General features: G+C 40.5%; 2 protein-coding genes across 6 annotated transcripts in view; both read right to left on the bottom strand.

Annotated features, from left to right (window-relative positions):
- LOC134359753 (rab GTPase-activating protein 1) overlaps positions 1–21,870 on the bottom strand; it is a 247,067-nt gene that overhangs the window by 105,075 nt on the left and 120,122 nt on the right. The gene's annotated exons all lie outside the window — the stretch shown is intronic.
- Positions 2,862–8,664, bottom strand: LOC134360104 (probable G-protein coupled receptor 21). Its single transcript, XM_063074187.1, has 2 exons — positions 8,604–8,664; positions 2,862–8,274 (listed from the first exon to the last, which is right to left on the bottom strand). The coding sequence occupies exon 2, from the start codon at positions 6,630–6,632 to the stop codon at positions 5,550–5,552; it is 1,083 nt and encodes a 360-aa protein (XP_062930257.1). The 5' UTR covers positions 6,633–8,274; positions 8,604–8,664; the 3' UTR covers positions 2,862–5,549.

Here is a 21,870-nt window from a genome sequence, read left to right as displayed (position 1 = left end):
TTAACCTAATGATTTAAGTAAATTAACAACCAATTCAGCAACCGTCAGCAGGCTGGATAGAGAACGAGGTGTCTCCCAGTGGAGGTTGGTTGTAGGGGATTCGTAGCCCGTTCCTTAGCTAGAGCCTTCAGCAATTTGGGCATCAGGGGAGAGAGGAAGAGGAGAGCCATCCTCAGTACCACCGATGCGGCAGAGAGGGCCTCAAGATGGCTGTGGCTCAAAAAAGGGGAGCCACAGAGTCATAAGTAGCTAGCCATCTGGACACAAGCTGGGGTCTGATCAGCCCCGGCTGGGTCACCTGGAGGAGGTTGTATGTTGAAAGACCCGAAACACCCGATGATTCCAGGAGCATCACTGAAGATGTGTCCAGAAGCATCAATAGATGTATGTACACAGCCAAATTACAAATATGAGGTAGGATAGCAGGGTGGAGATACATCTCTATCATAGGAGGTGTAAGGCGGTCCTTCCTTCCGTTAGCCTACCGGTCACCCCTGGGGCAAGGTGTACCACATGCTTAGTTCCCCGATCACAGTCACGTGAAGCCTGGGGAGTAGGTGATGGGTGGTCATATGAGCAGCTGGCGTACATCACAAGTCCTGGTTATTTGACAATCTCAAAAGAGTATTAATAATGGCTGGGGTCACCCGTCCTGTAAAGATGTTGCCTAGAAAAAGTCAAAGGCAAATTACTTCTGTAGAAAAAATTGCCAAGAACAATCATGGTCATGGAAAGACCATGATCGCCCACGTCATGCGACACAGTACATAACAAATGAAATAGGAGGTCAGTCACCATTTTACCGTAATATCCATCTGCTGTGAAATATATTTTATTGACATATAATCCATGCAGGGTCAGCACTGATAACCTATTTCATGTTTCTGCTAATATTCTTAAAGCCTAATGGAGAAAGAAGAATCCAGTTGCTTCAAATGGCGATGCCCATCATTAAGGACCCCCCCCTCACCCAAGACATGCCCTCTTCTCACTGTTATCATCAAGGAGGTGGTACAGGAGACTGAAGATACACACTCATCACTTCAGGAACAACTTCTTCCTGTCTGCCATTAGATTTCTGAATGGACTATGAACCCACAAACAACACCTCAGTATTTATATATGTATACACACACACACACACACACACACACACACACAACTTCATATTGCAATGTACTGCTGCTGGAAAAATACAAAAACAAATTTCATGACACATGCCAGTGATATTAAACCTGATTCTGAGGGAGGTTATTTTAAAACATTACCCAAGTGTAACCATTGGTTTATTACATGAGAAATACACTTCTAGTAGACGAATAAAAATCAAATGCCATCACCATGAATGTAATTTGAAAGGTTCTCTCCGTATTATGATGCAAAGAAAACTTTATGGAAGTTCTACCTTTTTTTTTTGTCTGCAACAAATGTTCATTCTTTTTTGCACATTGGATGTATGACTGTCTTTGTGATGTGGGTTTTTTTGTCAATTCTATTGTGTTTCTTTGTTTTGTGGCTGCCTGCAAAAAGACAAACCTCAAGGTTGTGTATGGTGTACATACTTTGATAATCAATGTACTTTGAACTTTCTGAACTTCACTCAGATTTGGATTATCCAAATTACCCAAGACGGCTGAAAATAGCTTTACTGCCAGCACTCCCTGTAACGAGCCCCTACTAATCTGGCAATCAGCCTGAAACGTAAAATGTTTCTCTATGAATGCTGCCCAGCCGTTCCACTTTCTTCCACTTTCCACTATCCACTTTCCAGTTTATTTTGGGTATCCAGGAAACTTATTACCAATACTTGCAAATAACTCAACTTGCAATTAATACTTGTGAAATTATTTGTGAAAAGGCTAAACTGCATTGATACATTTATTATTCATTACATCATTTAGCCCTGACTACTGGCTGCTCAGAACCTCATCTCTGACACACGGATGGATGGACAACAAAGCCAGTACTGATGTTCCTTTGTTTTCACACCACCCTCCCCAATCCAGCACACCCTTTTTCAACCTTCCTACTTGCAAATGGATACTGCTCCCCTCACTTCCACCACAGCAGGGACAAATAAAATGTTATATTCTTTCTAAAAACATAATTCCAAAGTATTATATAATTTTATATAATTGCTCAAACGTGGTATCACACGTAGATAGTATATTTGTAAAGAAAGCTATTGGAACATTGGCCTTCAAAAATCAAAGTACTGAGTACAGGAGTTGGGATGTTATGTTGAAGTTGTACAAGATGTTGGTGAGGCCTAATTTGGAGTACTGTGTCCAGTTTTGGTCACCGACTCACAAGAAAAATGTAAATAAGATTGAAAGAGTACAGTGAAAATTTGCAAGGGTATTGCTGGGACTTGAGGACCTGAGTTATAGGGAAAGCTTGAATACATTAGGACTTTATTCCCTGGAGTGTAGAAGAATGAGCAGAGATTTTATAGAGGTATACAAAACTATGACTGGTACAGATAGTGGGAAAAGCATGCTCGCATTTACCCTAAGGTTGGGTAAGACCTGAACTAGTGGTAACGTATTAAGGATGAAATGTTTAAGGGGAATATGAGGGGAAGCTTCTTCAGAGGATGGTGAGAGTGTGGAATGAGCTGCCAGTGGAAGTGGTGGATGTGGGTTCAATTGCAACATTTAAGAGAAGTTTGGATAGGTACATGGAAGGGAGGAGAATGGTAGACGATGGTTCAGGTATGAATCAATGGCACTAGGCAGATTAACAGTTCAGCATGGACTAGATGGGCCAAACAGCCTGTTTCTATGCTGTACTAGTCTATGACTCTTTTAAAAGATTGTTTGAAATCCAGGCGTAATGAGATAATGCTATGTAGATTTTTCTGGATCACCATGTGCTGGCAACTGCTCACAGGATGCGACATATGAATAGAGTTTACACTTCAATTAAATTAGTGAACACACATATCAAACAAGCTCTAACCTGGTTTTCTATTATGGCCATCATTTCTAACCACTGGTCTTTTCTCATGCTTTTACTGTGGTGTCCCTACACAATAAAACCACTAATGCACTTCCCACAATAGATTTCTGAACACAACACTGATTTTCACATCTGTCCCAAAACTAAATCTATGGGTGTAAATGGATCAGTCAAATAGTATCGTTCATCACGAGTGCCAAACTGTCATCCTTTATAAATGAGAAAGCATTCAGGCTACCTTGAGACCTATTTATACTACAATTTCTCGGCTTTGTTATAAAATTAAATATCCGGGACAAAAGAAGCAGCTTGAAGTGTCTTTTACTGATGTATGCAGGCAAGAACCACACATTATCACATATTCCATTTCAAAGCAAGCAAAAAACATGAGGAGTCAATATTGCAGATGTTGGACTTTTATTAAACATCTCTCCAGAAGTACCATTCTGTTTATTCTGGTCCACTTCACTCTGTAAGTTTTCTGTACTACATAGTAGATGGATCCAAAATGGCATCATTAAACTTTGGAGTTCAAACTAAAGCAGCGACTGATTGTCAGAAACATTATTTTACAGTTCTGATTTGAGCAGACTGTGAATACAACCAAATCGGAGGAGACTTGGCAACCATTTCGCACAGCCCAACGGTGCCGGCAACGCCGATGGCAATTGTCAAAGGAAGTGCAGTCATTTCAAAACCACTGTTAGTTTAGAAGTACAATCCTATAAATGGGCTCAGAACTCAACAACTCAAATTGCTCTGAGAAAGAAACTGTACCTAGGCAAAATCTGTCAGCAATTTTATTTCCTGCAGAAAAGAAAGAACTTTAACCTTCCTTTACAAAGAACACAAAAATTGCCTCCCAATATAGCTGGTTTTTAATGGTCTATTTACTATTTATTAAAATATCAGATTAAAGCTTACAATTTGGATAGTACATTAAGCTGACCCGAACTTTAACTGCATTATTTTCCAACAATATTAATTCATTAATACTGGCAAAAAATACATAATTAAAAGATACAAAGACATTACACCCACCCAAACATTAAATATCAAACAACCAAGATTGTTTAATGTCATTTCCAGTACACAAGTGTAAAGGAGATGAAATAATTGTTACTCCAGATCCGATGCAGCACAAACAAAACCACAATAAGATAAAGAACACAATAATTTTAAAAAGCTACCGCAAGTTTGAAGTACTGTTTCAATTTTGACCAGAAATTCTGAAATTAAAAAAAGGATTTCTGGGAGTTTTTTTAAAACTCACATCAAAGTAAAGATTTTCATATGAAAAAAACAATTATATAAACTGAAGACATTTTTCTCTGAAGTTGATGACTTTGAAAACCTAATCTTTTACTACACACATTTCATCCAATATAAACGACGTAGGCCAGTTCTTTAAATAAACAGCTTAAGCTTTGACCCATTTCTGACTTATGCCAATTAATTAATAGAATTATCAAATGAAAATTAAATAAATTATCCACATAGTTTAGTTCTTTGGCACAGTATTAAAGATTTTGTGCTAAGAATGTCAAACAGGAGATATCATAGACACGTTTAGGAAACTGTAGATAGAATACCATCCGTTAATAGACCATCTTCAAATGGGTCAGAATTTCTAGGGTTAAGTTGGTTACTTATGGTTAGAATTCACAGTTAATTACAAGCCAGAGTACAATAATTATATCGTCCATGGAAACAAGTATTTTCTGCAAGTTCTTGTACAGTGCAATAAGAAATTAAAACATTTGGCCCATAAATATTTCAATTCCCTAGAAGGAATCATAAATACAGTTCATACACAACTATGAACAGGTGAAAAGAGTTACACACACAAAATGCTAGATGAACTCAGCAGGTCAGACAGCACCTATAGAAATGAATAAACAGTTGACGTTTTGGGCTGAGACCCTTCATCAGGGCTGGAAAGGAAGGGGAAGAAGCCAGAATAACAGGGTGGAGGGAGGGAAAGGAGGGCAAGCTAAAAGGTGGTAGGTGAAACCAGGTGTGGGGAGGGAGAGGATGAAGTGAGAAGCTGGGGAGGTGATGGGTGGAAAAGGCAAAGGGCTGAAGGAGGAATCTAATAGGAAAGAAAAGTAGAAAGGGGAAGGAGGAGGGACGTCAGAGAGAGGTGATAGCCAGGGGAGAAGTGGTAAGAGGCCAGAGTGGGGAATAGAAGAGATAAGAGGGAGGGGAAAAAATAAATGATAGCAATTGGAGAAATCGGTGTTCATGTTATCAGGTTGGAGGCTACCCAGATGGAATACGAGGTGTTGCCCCTCCAACCTGAGCATGGAGTCATCGTGGCAGAAGAGGAGGCGTGGCCTGGCATGTTAGAATGGGAACGGCGATAGGAATTAAAAGAGAGCAGCAAAGTTTCTGTTTAAGTTTTGTCTCATTATTGATTACATCTTGTGAAAGGCTATGCATTCAGTGAATTGTGATGTAAACCCCAGAAGTTGCCTAAGAACTACTCAGTACCACAACCAAACTCGAGCCCAGTTTAGTAAGTTCAAATTACATTGGAGCTGAAGTAATGCAATGAGCTGGGCAGAATATGTCTCCCGTTATCCTTCTCAAGCATTGCAGTCATTGGAAGATCTTTTACTCCCAGGCATTGAAGGGTTTTTGCTTTCCACATACCAGATACATGAAGCACAGGCGGCATCCGAGAGGCGCCTGAGCCCCTTCCGAAAGACACTGTTGGAGAGGCTATATATTACGCAGTTACAGAAGCTATTGCTAATGGCGAGCCAGGTGGTCAGGAAAGATACCTCCGAGCTATGATAAATGTGGGAGCTCTCGAGGAGGAAATAAACGATGTACGGAAGCCAGAGGATGTAAAAGACGCTGGTGATTCGGAAGAGAACCATAGCATAATGTTTCTCAGAGCTGGGCGGATTTTCTGTCGATGTCCCTTCTTGAGGGTTAAACCGAGCACGTCTTTCATTGATTTCTTTAGTGTGTTGTTGGCATATTCTGAATATGTTGAAATAGGTAAAACAGACCACAAAGGCAGCAGGAGCGTAGAGCAAAACCACAATAAACCCTGCGAAGTACACGTTTGTCTCCCAGGAATTAGCACACCATTCAAATATGTCCCCATGATAACCTGGCTTTCCCCAGCCAAAGAAAGAAGGAAGGAATATAATGCAGGAGTATATCCAGATGATAACAATGCAAGCACGCAACCTGCACGGTGTGACCAGCTGATTGTAAGATAGCGGCTTCGTAATTGCAATGTATCGATCGACGCTGATGCAGGCCAGAGAGGTCATCGAAACGCTTTTCAGGACAGACACAATATATCCAAAGAATTTGCACGTTAAAGATTCATGAGATCCAGTCGGATAGTGAAGAAGGGACAAAGACGGAACCAGGCAACTGACTCCAACAAACAGATCAGCAAACGCCGTAGTCTGAATGAAATAACTTGTGGTATGGTGATTCAAAAGGGGTGCACAATGAAATACCAATATGACAATGAGATTACCTGAAATGATTAACACCGTGAGAAAAACAATGATGGTTATTTCCAGGAGGCAGATGTTAACTGTTTCGTAGTAACTGAATCCCAAAAGGCAGAACGGTCGACTGGTATTGTTTGCATCCAGGGAAGAGTTCATACTTCGGTTCTGCACGGCCCAAACAGATGTCATTCTTGGCTGGGTTACTGCGGCGGTGTCTCAGGCTTCTGCCTCACTCGTTTACTATCTGAGCGACTCTGTTCAGTATTATCAGCATTGCAATTTCCCTTGCAAACAGCCATCAGCCTTAACAGGACACAAGGTGACAGAGCTGACCCTTGCAGTTGCCACGCTTTCTATTCTTTAAGAAATGAAGACAAATGCTGGCATGAATAAGACTGTGCCATTGACTGGAAGACAAAGAGGGGGACATGACACCTGCCTTTCCTCTGTTGAAAGTAAACATATGCATATATTTTCTGTTTCGTTAAGCTCCAGTCCTCCCTCACATGTGGCTTCGTCGAGTCAAAACGACAAAAAAAAACCTTTTGTGGAAATGAAGCTAATTTTAGCCTCAAAATATCAGCACAGTAACTTCACAATTTGTCAAAAGGAAGAGACTGATTGAAAAAAAACGAACTAGAAAACCACATGATTTGAAATACAAGTCTCTCAGCTTTCCTTGAAGGTTTAAACTGCAGAAGAGTCCAGACCAGAGCCTCAGTGACAACCACTGCAATGTGATGCTACTTCCGAATCTCAGCCCAATTTGCCGCAGAATTCAAACGGCCCCTCCAGGCATTGCTCCTCCTTCTCTCACAGCCCTCTGCCAAAGGAAATGTTCGCAAGCAGACCAGAGGATGACTGCAGCACGGGGAATATTTCCTCTTGCAGCAGCCTCTCTAAAGATCTCCATCTAATTTCTCTCGTATATACTGTAATGCATTAGAGCCTTACCGATCTGTCGCTCGACAGCAGCAGACACTCAGTATACTTTGACCCTCCTGGGAGACGGCTAGCCGGGGAGGAGCTAGAGCACAGATCACTGAAATTCCAATACAAACTTGGATCTAGTTATCTTCAGTAACGGCACGGCACCAGATTCATATTTCGCTACCTCAAGTCAGATCAGTCACTGTCTAGCTGTAGTGTACGACAACAACCCAGGTGAGTTAATAAGGTGTGGTAGTTCAGCAGAAACACAAGAGATTCTGCAGATGCTGGAAATCCAGAGCAAGACACAGAAAATGCTGGAGGAACTCAGCAGGTCAGGCGACATCTATGGAGATGAATAAACAGTTGACGTTTCAGGCAGAGACCTGCTGAGGGGTCTCAGCCCAAAACGTCGACTGTTTGTTCTTTTCCATTAGGTGCTCTGGTAGTTTAGCACCCTTTGTGAATTAATTCAGAGTTAAAACAGGAAGAGTTAAACTACGTTATGATGATCTGTAATGCTTTCTGTCCTTTAAGTTTTATATAAATATAGAACCACAAAGAATAAAAATCAAATAATTTATTATATAATTACAAGTGTTTCAAATTATATTAATAATTCCATACAGTAAATTGATAATTAGTAATTATTGACAAGTTTTCTGAACTGCATGAATTTAATCATCTTTCTGGGTAATCTCTATCACTGCAGCAGCAAAATGTGACAAGATAAGCACTCGGGTGCAAACAGGAGTCAGCAACACCATCTCCAATTGTTCGCTGGTTTTGTACTCTCTGGCTGGGTGGTGGGGCTAGAACCCTGTCAGGGTTAGCAGACAGTTGGGGGGGGGCGTGCGGGGCAGAATCCTGGCTTGGTGGCATGAGGGGAGGGGGGAATATCCTGGCAGGGTAGGGGAAGAGACAGACAAAAATTAGACTGATAAGCTCTCCTTATACCAAGATGCTAGGTCGTTACTGCCATTACCCAGAGAGATCAGAGTTAACAGCAGACAAGCCCCAATTGTTAATAACGCCTTCCTCACTGGTTGAGTGAGCCAAACTAATGATTCCAATTATAGAAGATGTATTTTCAGTTTGAGTTTCACCCAGAAGATAGTGTAGCATTACTTATTTTAATTTAAATTATAAATAGATTTAGATTGATTCTTTTCTCAATATGAAAACATTAACAACTTCTAAAAGGCACTTCAAAAATTTATTTCCACTTACACTCAAATGGCAATTTTTCCCAAAGTCTAGTGCTGAGTAAGTGTTCTGAATACAAAGGAGCCACTCATTCACCGAATAGCAGAAGCTATAAGATAAACAGAGAGGTCTGGTAGCATCTGTCATTAAGGACCCCCATCACCCACGACATGCCCTCTTCTCATTGTGATCCTCAGGGAAGAGGTACAGGAGCCTAAAGACACACACTCAACATTTCAAGAACAGCTTCTTCCCCTCTGTCAGATTTCTGAATGGACAATGAAGCTATTATTAGCTCACTCCTTTTTTTTTATCCATATACGGAATATATTGAACTAGGGTGCCTAAGACTTATTTGTCACGTGCATGGTACATCAAAATATTGAAGGATACAGTGAAATGCATTGTTTGTGTCAACAACCACCACAGTCTGAGGATGTGTTGGGGGTAGCCCACAAGTGTTGCCAGTGCCAACACAAGTTGTGCCCACAACTTACAAATCCTTACATTTTTGGAATTAGTAATTGGAAATCAGAGCACCCAGAGGAAACTTATGTGGTCACAAGGAGAATATACAAATTCCTATCAGACAGCAGCGGGAACTGAACCACAATCTTCTGATCACTGGTGCTGCGGAGCATTACGCTAACTGCTACACGACCATGCCGCCTCCTTGTTTCAGGAAGGACAGCTCTATGCGTAACTTGTCATAATACAAATTTTCACAAATGCACAGGATTGTATCTACTTAAAAAAAATGTTCAATAATCTACAGGGAAACAATGACAACAAAAACTAATTGATATCACAAGAAAATCTGCAGATGCTAGAAGACCAGAGCAACACACATAAAGGGAAGGAGGGAACCCAGGTGTAAGTAACAGGCAGATGAGAAGTGAAAGGCCAGAGTGGGGAATAGAGGAAAGGAAGGGGGGAGGGAATTTGTTTACTGTTAGGAGAAATCGACATTCACACCATCAGGTTGGAGGGTACTCCAGACGGATACAAGATGTTGCTCCATCAAACGGAGGGTGGCTTCATCTTGGCACAAGAGACTATGGATCAACACGTTGGAACCGGATCGGGAATCAGAATTAAAATATTTGGCCACACGGAAGTCCCGCGTATGGCAGATGTGCTTGAAGTGGTCCTCCAATTTACGATGGGTCTCACCAACGTAGAGAAGGCCACACTGGGAGCACCGAACACAACAGATGACCCCCTAATTGACATTTGACTTTCTTCTTAGTCCTCCCCAAAGCCCTCCTCTCCATACTGATACTTAATTTATGATTGTCCAACAACCTGATAAAACTATAGGGCTGTGTGGCCCTCCTGCTACCTGCCAAGGAATATGAAGATGAAAGCATAAATTCAATTCTATAAGACTACAATCCTAAGTCTGTGCTAACCACTAACGTCTAGTGGCCGAAGCAAACAAGAGAAAATCTGCAGATGCTGGAAATCCGAGCAACACACACAAAATGCTGGAGGAACTCAGCAGGCCAGGCAGCATCTAGGAAAAGCTATTGGTCATTTTCCTCATTTGGTATTGGATAACTTTAAATCCTCTGTGGTCAGCTCACTGTACGTTCTGTGCAACACTGACCAACATTACTGTCTTGTCAGCAGGTAAAGTTCATGAATCTCTAGGAAGAATACAGTAACATATTCGTACTGTGATAATAAATTTATTTAGACTTAGATGAAGGGATTTCAAATATTCACATGAGACATACCAAACTCTGACATTCCATTTTCTACTAAATTACTGAGAAACTACTTAACAAAAATTTGAAAGATCATCTATTTCAATACTACTTTTAAAATATCATGTACCACACCCCAAACCACCACTACTTTATCATTTCCTGTCAGTCACCTTATTTACAGACATCCTTGTGCCTTAGCATCTCTTTATGGACATACAATCAATCTACGCATATAAGCTATCTTATGTGTTTATATCTACTGTGTTTTTTTTATTATTGTGTTCCTCATCTTATTTTTTTTTGTGCTTCATCAGATCCAGAGTAACAATTATTTCGTCTCTTTTACTCTTGTGCACTGGAAATGATATTAAACGATCTTGAATCCTGAATCAAGCTAATCTTCCTATCAAACACAGAAGATTCTGCAGATGCTGGATATTCAGAGTAACACACAAAATGTTGGGAGGAACTCAGCAGGTCAGGCAGCATCAATGGAGAGGAATAAACAGTCAACGTCGAAGCGGAGAGGATGTTTTCTATGATGGGAGAGTATCAGAACAGAGGACACAGCCTCAGAATAGAGGGGTGTCCTTCTGGAACGGAGATGAGGAGGAATTTCTTCAGCCAGAGAGTGGTGAATCTGTGGAATTTGTTCATACAGGCAACTGTGGAGGCCAAGTCCTTATGTATACTTAAGGCAGAGATTGATAGATTCTTGATTGCTCAGGGCATGAAGGGATACATTAGCCAATTGGGGCTGAGAGGAAAATTGGATCAGACATGATGAAATGGTGGAACAGACTCAATGGGCCAAATGGCCTAATTCTGCTCCTATATCTTATGGTCGTATGGTTTCAGGCCAAGATTCTTCATCAGTGCAGATGCAGAGTCATGGTGAGGTGTCTTGACCCAAAACATCGCTCTATAGATACTGCCTAGCCTGCTGAGTTTAAAAAATTACATTTAGAGATACAGCACTTAACAGGCCTTTCCAGGCCACTGAGCCACGCTACCCAACAACCCACCGATTTATGCCTAGCCTAATCACAGGACAATCACCAATTGCACTGTGGGAGGAAACCAGAGCACAACCTACACTCACTTTCAAAGACACTTTACAACTCATGTTCCAGTATTATTTTTATTTGCACAGTTTGTCTTCTTTTGCACTTTGGTTGTTTGTCAATCTTTGCCTGTTTATGCATAGTTTTTTTTTGTAAATTCCAAAGGATTCTTTTCATAAAAATGTATGTTAAGGCAGTATATGGTGATATAAGCACACTTTGTTAACAGGTTGTATGTGGTTAAAGACTTTAAAAGTTGCAACACATTGATGGAATTACCTTGAATCACAGTGAACAGATGACACCAAGTTTGGCCATTCCAATCCTGATGCCTTTAAGTACTACGTGTTAAATTAACTGGCTGGCAGAGCAAATATAAAGTTAATCAGAGAATTATTCTGAAAAGATCTGACCATTTTTTGATTCAAAATTGCTTTTTTTCCCCCCATTTATGCACTGCCCAATGTATTACCAGCAGCAGCCTAGCCACCATCTAGCACAGAAGTACAGAAAGGGGCTAGAAAAGGTACAGTAACATCATGAAGGATCCCACCCACCCTGCTCATGGACTGTTGGTCCTTCTCCAATTAGGGAGGAGGCTACGTAGCATCCACACCTGGCCTACCAGACTTCAAAACAGTTACTCTCTCCAAGCAGCAGGCTGATCAACACCTCCACCCACTAACCCTCCTTTCCCCAACCACCACCACTTTATCATTTCCTGTCAGTTACTTTAAGTACTGATACACCTGTGCCTAGTGTCACTTTATGGACATACAATCAATCTATGCATACAAACTAAGTTATACATATATATCTATTGTGTCCTTTATCTTATTGTGTGAATTTTTGTGCTGCATCAGCTCGAGTAATAATAATTTCATTCTCTTTTACATTTTTGCACTGGGAATCATATTAAACGATCTTGAATCTTGAAAAGGTGATAAAGACTGTGTACAATTTGATTCTCAGTCTGTATATTCCCTGTTGTCAATCTGCTCCTTAAGAAACGGGGTATTACTGGTCATGTGCTTAATTATCAGGTTCAAAATAAAACTGCAGCCCTACTGTTTGGAATAAATAGAAAGTAAAAGTGCCTGATATTTTACACCTTCTCAGGATGTCCTTGAGTGCTTTTGAAAAGCTGCTGTTTCAGGAAGTGCAGCAGTCAATTTGCACAGTGCAAACTCTCACTACAGCAAAGTGATAATGAGCAGAACTGTGGCAACGACGACTGAGATAAATATTAGGAGATCAGAGAGAATGCCCACTTTTCCCCTTGAAGAAGTACCGCCTGAGAGAGCAGATGTACTTCATGATCCAGCAAAGGAACGGAAGGCCTGCTGAGAGAATCATAGGGGGTCTCCCTCACACCCCCCACCCCCCCACCCAGGACTGCCATTCGCAGAGCCCTCAGCATAGTCAAGGACCCTTCCCATCCAACCCACAACCTCTTTGACCTCCTGCCACCAAGTAGAAGATACCACCATACAAGAACAAGGACAGCTAGGCTGGGTAACAGCTTCTTCCTTACCCCAGGCTGTGAGACTTTTGAACTTTGCTTTCACCCAGAACACATTATTTATGACAGGGCCAGTAGCAGTAATATTGTTGTATATTTAACTAGGTGTACTTTATGTCAATTTGTTTATTGAAATACAGCACAGAACAGGCCGTTCCAGCCGCATGACGCAGCAAACCCCCAATTTAACCCTAGGCCAATTATAGGACAGTTTGCAAGGACCAATTATCTTACCAACAGTACAGCTTTGGAAGGTGGGAGGAAACCAGAGCACCCAGAGGAAACCCATACTGTTACAGAGAGCAACACACATAGAAGTTGCTGGTGAACGCAGCAGGCCAGGCAGCACCTCTAGGAAGAGGTACAGTTGACGTTTCGGGACGAGACCCTTCGTCAGGACTGTTATAGAGAGATGCAATCTCCTTACAGGAAGCTCCGGGAATTTAACCCTAATCACTGGTACTGTAAAGCATTGTGCTAACCAGTACACTACCATATCAACTTGTAGATCTACAAAATACTTCTTTTTTATTGTTATTATTTTATGTGCTGTATGTTCCATACCTACTGTGTTTTGCACCTTGGTCCCTGAAGATCCTGGTTTTGTTCCTGGTGTATGGTTGAATGACAATAAACAAACTTGAATTTGAAGTAGTAGGTGCATGGAATGCCCTGCTAAGGGTGGGGCTAGAGGCAGATACATTAAGGATACTTAAGAAATTCTTAGATAAGCACACAGACAATAGAAAAATACAATACATAAAGTTTAGGGCTTTAAACAGACGAGTTTGATGAAACAGATAGGGGAAAAAATGATCTATCAGCAAGACAATTTAAATTTTTTTTAATATAGAAGTTATAGTCTAGTTGTTGGTTTTATAGAACAAATACAGTGGATTCTATTTAATTGAGACAGCCATTTATTTTGGGACAACTCAAAGAACAAAAACTAAATCAAGAAATTAGACGAGATTCCTTTTGTTTATTTAAGAGACTACGCTGTTTTCTTGGAGAAGAAGACTGTTGCTGAAAAGTTTCTAACTGGCGTCAGTTACGAGCACTTGCATGGACATTAGACACCACACCACGCTCAGAGCAAACAGTTTTTAAATAGCATGTGCTGTGTTCAAAAAGCAGTGATTTTTGTCACTGTTATTTGGCGAGAAGTAAGCATTAAGACAATTCAGAACTGTGTTGCTTACTACAGTTTCAAGCAATCAAGCTTGGAGATGTCAGAAATGGCCTGGAGTGAAAATGAAACAACTTCACTACTTCAACAAGTTAAGAATTACAGTTAATCAAACACAGGAGATGAATTTCTCCGTCAACACCTATTAGGGACTAATACAGCTTTATTGTACTGTAAAGGTATTAAACTTCAGCTAATTGGGCCAAAATGTACTGGTCCCGATGGTGTCGATAAGCACACAGAGGAAAACCCACACAGTCACGGGGAGAACATATAAACTTCTTACACAAAATGGCAGGAACTGCAGGCACTGTAAAGCGATGCGCTAACTGCTAGCTACTGGGTCACATTCACTTTGTAGTAGAATTTGTAAAAGTAGATCCATCTCTTTCATTGCTGCTTCACCCTTCACTTCTACCATGGGAGCAGCAGAAAATATTCTATCACGTTTCAGCAGCTACGTGCACAAACAGTTACTTGCACGCAGGCTCTTCACCTAAGAAAAGTTGTGTTGGCATTGGAAAGAGTCCAGAGGGGGTCACGACAATGGCACCAGGAATAAAAGGATTAACACATGAGGAGCGTTTGATGGTTCTAGACCTGCACTCATTGGAGCTTAGAAGAATGAGGGTGGATCTCATTGAAACCTTTCAAATGCTGATTATGGAATCAATATTGAAATAGAAACCTATCCAATATGATATAGAATGTTGATATGAAAAACGGTATGGAGGGGCCACTGCATGGGATCAGGAAAAGCTGCAAAAAGTTGTAAACTGAGCCAGCTCCATCACAGGCACTCGTTTCCCCAGTATTGAGGACATTTTATAAAGGCGATACCTCAAAAAGACAGCAACCATCATTAGAACATGCTCTCTTTTCATTGTACCATCAACGAGGTGGTACAGGAGCCTGAAAACACACACCCAACCTTTTAGGAACAGCTTCTTCTGCTCCACCAGATTGCTGAATGAGTACTTCTTATTGCAATTTATAGTTTTTATTATGTATTGCAAAGTACTGTGGCTACAAAATAAATTTCACGGCACTTGCTAATGATATTATACCCAATTCTGATATTCAAAGGACAGATGGAGTGGACTGGGAAAGGATATTTCCTATAGTGGGAGAGTCTAGGACCAGAGGACACAGCCTCTGAATACAATGACAACCTGCCAGAACAGAGATGAGGAGATATTTCTTTTGCCAGAGGGTGATGAATCTGTGGATTTCATTGCCACAGATGGCTGTGGAAGCCAAGTTATTGGGTATATTTAAAGCAGACGTTGAGAGGTTCTTGATTAGTCAGGGCATCAAAGTTTATGGGAAGAAGGCAGGAGAATGGGGATGAAGGAGATAATAAATCAGCCATGATGGCATGTGGAGCAGACTTGATGGGCTGAATGGCCTAATTTTGTTCCTATGACATATGATTATGGACTTAAGTAAAATGTAGTGAAATATTGCCTCTTATGTCTAAGGAAATGAGCAAAGTAGAGATACTTCTTATAGCTCCAATCAGCTGGCAGTAATGACCAATCCCCTACTCTGGCAGATAATTCAGTATTGTGGCCCGGCGATTAATGAACCCTCTGTGCCTGATGACAACTGCAGCAGAGTTGAGATAATCTCTCAGTGACAATTACAAAATTATGTTTAATCATTGTTACAATCTGCTGGCATGTTACACTGGTTCTCACACAAGTGAATTACACCAATGCAAATGAGTACGCTGTATACATTTGTGAGCTCTTTCATGCATTTATAAACTGAGCTCTGATATCTAAGCAGTGCACATTTTAAAGCAGACTCAATGTTGTCAACTTTTACAGTAACTGGAAAAGCTTTAAACTTCAGCTGCAATGCATGTGAATCTGTCACAGGCTGTCCCATTCCAGGAGGCTGAGCATATCTTGTACTTGTCACGTTACTACTACTCATGTGACAACCCTGCACAGAAAAGCCAATGGAATCAGTGGATGAGGTATGAAAACCAACGCCCAACTATCATAAGGCACAAGGAATAGGAGCAAAATTAGGCCACTCTGTCTATCGAGTCCCTCATGACCGATTTATTATCTCTCTCAAGCCCATTCTTTTGCCTTCTCCCCATAACCTCTGATGCCCTTACTAATCAAGAACCTATTAACATCTGCTTTAACTCTACTTAATGACTTGACACCTACAGCTGTCTATGGCAATGAATTCCACAGATTCACCACCCTCTGACTAAAGAAATTCCTCCTAATCTTTGTTCTAAATGGATACCCTCTGGTCCTAGACTCCCCATAATAGGAAACATCATCTCCACATCCACTCTATCAAGGCCTTCCAAAATTTGATAAGTTTCAATGAGACCCCTCCCTTTGTCTTGTAAACTCCAGTGAGTACAGGCCCAGAGCTATCAAACTCTCCTCATACGTTAACCATTTCAATTCCTGGAATCATTCTTGTGAACTTCCTCTCAACCCTCTCCAAAGGCAGCATACCTTTTAGGATAAGGAGCCCAAAACTGCTCACAATATTCAAGTGTAGTCTAACCAATGCTTTATAAAGCCTCAGCATCTGCTTTGAGAGTGACTTGAGGAGGGACTCACTGACAAAGGGGAGGGGTCCTGGTCAGTATTTAACCCTCAGACCTACAGCTGTTACTGTCACATGCTCCGAGGTACAAAGAGCAACTTGTCTTGAATACTGTTCATACACATCAATTCATTACAACATTGTGGGCTTTTTAAACACAAACTCCTTTAAACTAGTAATGGGTAAATCAACCCTGGTTGATGGTGTTCCTCTCCCCACAAACATTGTCTGAGCTGCAGAGAATCCCCAGCATTTTCTGTGATCTTTTCAGATTTCCAACAGGGTATTTTTTTTTTTCGCTTTTCACCACATAGATTATCCAACCATTAGTACTGTGAACAAAACAACTCTGTATCAAACACCTTCATTAGTTGCAGAGGCTATAGAAAGAATAACAAGGAAAATGTTTCATTCAAACCTAGTATTAAAGGTAGGATTTTCACAATTATAAAGTTTTAAATTTAAAGGAAAAAGCAAGTCCTGAATTCACGGTGATTTTTTTTTGTGCATTGAGCATTTTATCATGAGCACCCTTATGCTGGTTCTGGCCCATCACCCTTGAACTATTTACCCATTACTGGTTAAAAGGTATTTGTGTTAAAAGGCCTGCAGTGTCGTAATGAATTGATCTGTACGAACAGTATGCAAAGTTTCTCACTGTACCTCAGTACATGTGACAGCACTAAACCTATTTACCAATATTGCTTCAATGAAGAGTCATGCACATTGCCAAGGAGCAGAACAAGAGGCCAGCCTCACACGTTGGGTCCTGATGAAGAATCCTGGCCTGAAATGTCAAATGTTTACTTCCCTTCACAGATGCTGCCGTCTGACTTGTTAAGTTGCCCCTGGATTGTACATCTTGTGGAGGACAGTCAATTGCCTGGTGAGATATTTTCCCACTTATTATTTTTCTCATTTTTATTTTGAGATACCATCTCAACAAGCCACACCGCCCAGCAACACACCTATTTAACTCTAGCCTAATCATGGGACAATTTACAATGAGCACTTAACCCACTAATGGATAGACCATTGGAAAGTGGGAGGAAACCGGAGGAACTCCACACACACACACACACACACACACACACGAGAAGGACATAGAAACTCCTTACAGACAGCACTGGATTTGAACTCTGACACTCCAAGCTGTAATAGCTGTGTGCTAACCTCTATGGTACTGTGATGCCCTAAAATCAACATAACTAAATGTGTTGTTAGAATGTTTTTAAATTAGCACAATATTACAAAGCTGAGTACTGTTTTGAATATGTGCATAACTATCAGAGTTGTGCTCTAATTAGCAAATAAATTAAAATGCTTCATGAATATTCAAATGAATTTTTGCATGACTTTATTCCAGATCTCATTTTGAAGATTTGTGGACATGTAAAAAAAATTAAAAGTAAAATGTAAAATAGAATTGTAATTAAAACTTAATATGAAAAATTAATATGATACATCTGTGTTATGAAGAAAAGTCTCAATAAGAACTTGGGAATTGCAAATCTCCCTTTCAGGCAAATGACTTGTTTCAATAACAAATGGAAAATAAATCAAATAATCTATATCAAATATAAAGACACTGATATGAACTTACCTTATTTTGAAAATATAATGAGTAAATTGTCTAATCATACTTGAAGCAGTCTGTAGTCATATGATTCCCAACTTCCATGCAATGTCCAAATAAACTACAAGCCCAAAATGGCAGGAGATTTATACATTTCAGACAGGAATCAGTGTGTAAACAGATATGTGCCATCATTGTTACTGTGCTGAAAACACATTCTGCAACTGAACTATTCTCTCCAGGTGATTATGACAAAAGCTTTTCATAATCCAGGAATAAAGTACATTTTTTTTGAAACAGTACAAGACCATAAGACATATGAGCAGGATTAGGCTACTTGGCCCTCTGACTCTGCACTATAATTCAATCGTGGCCGATTTATTTCCCCTGTCAACCCCATTCTCCCGCTGTCTCCTCAGAGCCTGTAATACCCTGACTAATCAAGAACCTATCAATCTCCCCTTAAAATATACCCAATGGCTTGGCCTCCACAGCCATCCATGGCAATGAATTCCACAGATTCACCAACCTCTGGTTAAAGAACTTCCTCCTCATCTCTGTTCTAGAGGGTATTCCTTCTATTCTGAGGCTGTGTCCTCTGGTCCTAGATTCTCCCACGACATCTCCTAACTTTTTTTTTTGACTCTGTTCAGCTGCCAGAAACGGCACCTTTGAGCCTCTCTTTTTACCATTAACGGCATTTTAAAGAACAAGCTTTGGATGATCTAACCTAATGTCTCTTTGACCATCTATTCTGCATTGTTGTGCTTTGCATTGCTCTGCTGAACATGGTGGGCATACTATGCCAGTGCTTGAATATATGGTGACACATCCCCAACACATCCATGATGCATTTCCATAAAACCATAAGACCATAAGACAAAGGAGCAGAAGTCGGTCATTCGACCCATCGAGTCTGCTCCGCCATTTTATCATGAGCTGATCCATTCTCCCATTTAGTCCCACTCCCCCGCCTTCTCACTATAACCTTTGATGCCCTGGCTACTCAGATACCTATCAATCTCTGTCTTAAATACACCCAATGACTTGGCCTCCACTGCTGCCTTCACTACATTTCAATGTTTGTTCGTTATGTGCTGTGTTGTAAGACATAGGCAATAACGGTCTATGATCATGATTGTTCTTGGCAAATGTTTTGACCTTCTGGGCAGTGTCTTTACAAGGTGGTCGACCGCAGCCATTATCAAAACTCTTCAGAGATTACCTGGTGTCAGTGGTCACATAACCAGGTCTTGGGATATGTACCAGTTGCTTATAAGACCATCCACCACCTGCTCCCATGGCTTCACGTGACCCTTAGTGGGGTGCTAAGCAGATGTGATACCTTGCCCGAGGGCGACCTGTAGGCTAGTGAAGGGAAGGAGCACCTTTCACCTCCTTTGGTAGAGATGTATCTCCATCCCGTCACTCTATGTTTTAATGTACATGTGATAAATAAATCTGAATAGTCCAACATTTCCCTTGGGGAAAAAAATCATAATCCTCTCAGAAATATTATCCCACTGATTCTGCGAAGCTCTACAATCTGCAGTTATCCAAGAAGCATTTACACACCAAACCTTTGCTTTCTGCACTAAATAAAAATCAACTTACTGACACAAATTAAACTTGTCCATAGAACATTTTGTTCACATCCAATTAATGAAAGCAGCATAAATTTTGGGAAATCTGTATCCCTTGCCACAAAAGGTATTTGTTAAATTGTGTAACTTGCATTTTAAAATAATAAATACAAGACACTCTGCAGATGCTGGAAATCCAGAGCAACACACACAAAATGCTGGAGGAACTCAGCAGGTTAGGCAGCTACTATGGATAGGAATAAACAGTTGATGTTTCAGGCCGAGACTCTTCATCAGTACTGGAAAGAGGGAAGAACCCATAAGTATAGTGGGGGAAAGAGGGGAAGGAAGACAAACTGGCAGGTGATAGGTGAGAACAGATGAGGGGGAAGGCGGGTGTGCGGGAGGGGAGATGAAATAAGGAGCTGGGAGGCGATAGGTGGAAAAGGTAAAAGGTATTTTTAAATTTCATATTTCAATATCCTTGAAGTTCTGGTTTCCAGACGATCAAAGCTCAGAAAAGAATATAAAAATACAATATGAGTTCTAATTTTATTTTTTTATTTTTATTTTGCTTGTCAGCACTGATCTAGATGCAGTGAGGAGGCTATGTATGTTATAGTCAACTGAAACATCTTGTGACCAAAATGAGGTGACAGCCTTGAGAAAATCCACTTTATTATACATTAATCTAATGACACCTGGTCAAGAATGGTACAACTTGAAGAATAGTTATTAGAAACCTAAGCTTAAGACCCAGAGCTGAGCTCAGAAGCGAGCATGTGGTCTAACCTTCATGGAGCAAGCAGGCCAATGCGACATTGTGAGTATTGAGAGTTGTGCAATTATTCTTCCACATCAGAGTTTACCACTTTCTCCTTAGCCTTCTGCCCTCTCCAAATCCCACAGACTCATCCATCACAATAGGACACATTAAAGGTTAATCTCAGATTACAAAGCAAGCACCCAAAATGGAGCAATTTCAAAACCCACCTGAGAAAGATGTGAACATGACAGAATAATTTACTTTTCCTAGTAAACAGTAAATAGACGATTTCCTTTGGGATAACAGACAATCCATTTTTCTGTAAAGTATTTTTCAGTATTTAATTTTTCCTCTGAACTGTTCAGTCCACAGTGCTGGATAAATACACACGGATCAGAAACTACAAGTTCAATGTATGATCTATCAGTGCCGTCAATTCCAGTCAGGTTGTGGCAGTGGCTATGTTAAAATTAGCCTGTTTGTCCCACTCCACTCTCATCAAGGAGGAGGCTATGTAGCATCTAATCCAGGGTCACCAAATTCAAAAACAGTTACTTTCCCCAAACAGTAAGGCTGATTAACACCTTCACCTACTAACCCACCCCTCCACACCCCCAATCAGCACTATTTATTATTTCCTGTCAGTCAGTTTATGTACAGACACTCCTGTGCCTAGCCTCATTTTATGAATATGAGTACACACACAAAATTATTTAGTTCTCCTTTACACTAGAGTACTGGAAATGGCATTAAACATGCTTAAAAAGCACTACTGTTTTTCTTTCTCACTTATTAGAACAGTAACGATCTAGCTCAGAATTAAGAAACATGAAGATATTAAAGCTAATTCTCATGGAAATCTCCTGGTCACAAATCTAAAATGGTTTCTGGGCTCCGGTGCTGGGGCATTTTATCTGATAAAACAAGTCTAAACCAAATGGAACCAACACCAGCTAATCTAGCACAAGGGAATAAGCATTATGACACCATTGCCAACAATACATCATGATCAGAAATAAGAATCAAACTTAAACATCAAAAATTCCATTTCAATCAAAACTACAAAATATTAATTTCAGGTGTTCTACCATAAAGAATCAAAAATTAGCTTTATTTGTCACATGGACATCGAAACACAATTGTGAAATGTGTCACTTGTGACAAAGGCCAACATAGTCCAAGGATGTGCTGGGGGCAGCCCACAAGTGTCATCACGCTTCCAGTGCCAAGCATGCCTACAACTTACCTGAACGTCTTTGCAATGTGGATGAAACCAGAGTTCCTGGAAGAAACCCA

The sequence above is a fragment of the Mobula hypostoma genome, chromosome 21, assembly GCF_963921235.1.
Source record: "Mobula hypostoma chromosome 21, sMobHyp1.1, whole genome shotgun sequence".
Lineage (NCBI taxonomy): Eukaryota > Metazoa > Chordata > Chondrichthyes > Myliobatiformes > Myliobatidae > Mobula > Mobula hypostoma.
This window is presented reverse-complemented; position numbering and strand designations above follow the sequence as displayed.

Excerpts from the sequence above, each read along its gene's own strand:
- LOC134360104 (XM_063074187.1), bottom strand. The coding sequence starts at position 6,632 with ATGACATCTGTTTGGGCCGTGCAGAACCGAAGTATGAACTCTTCCCTG.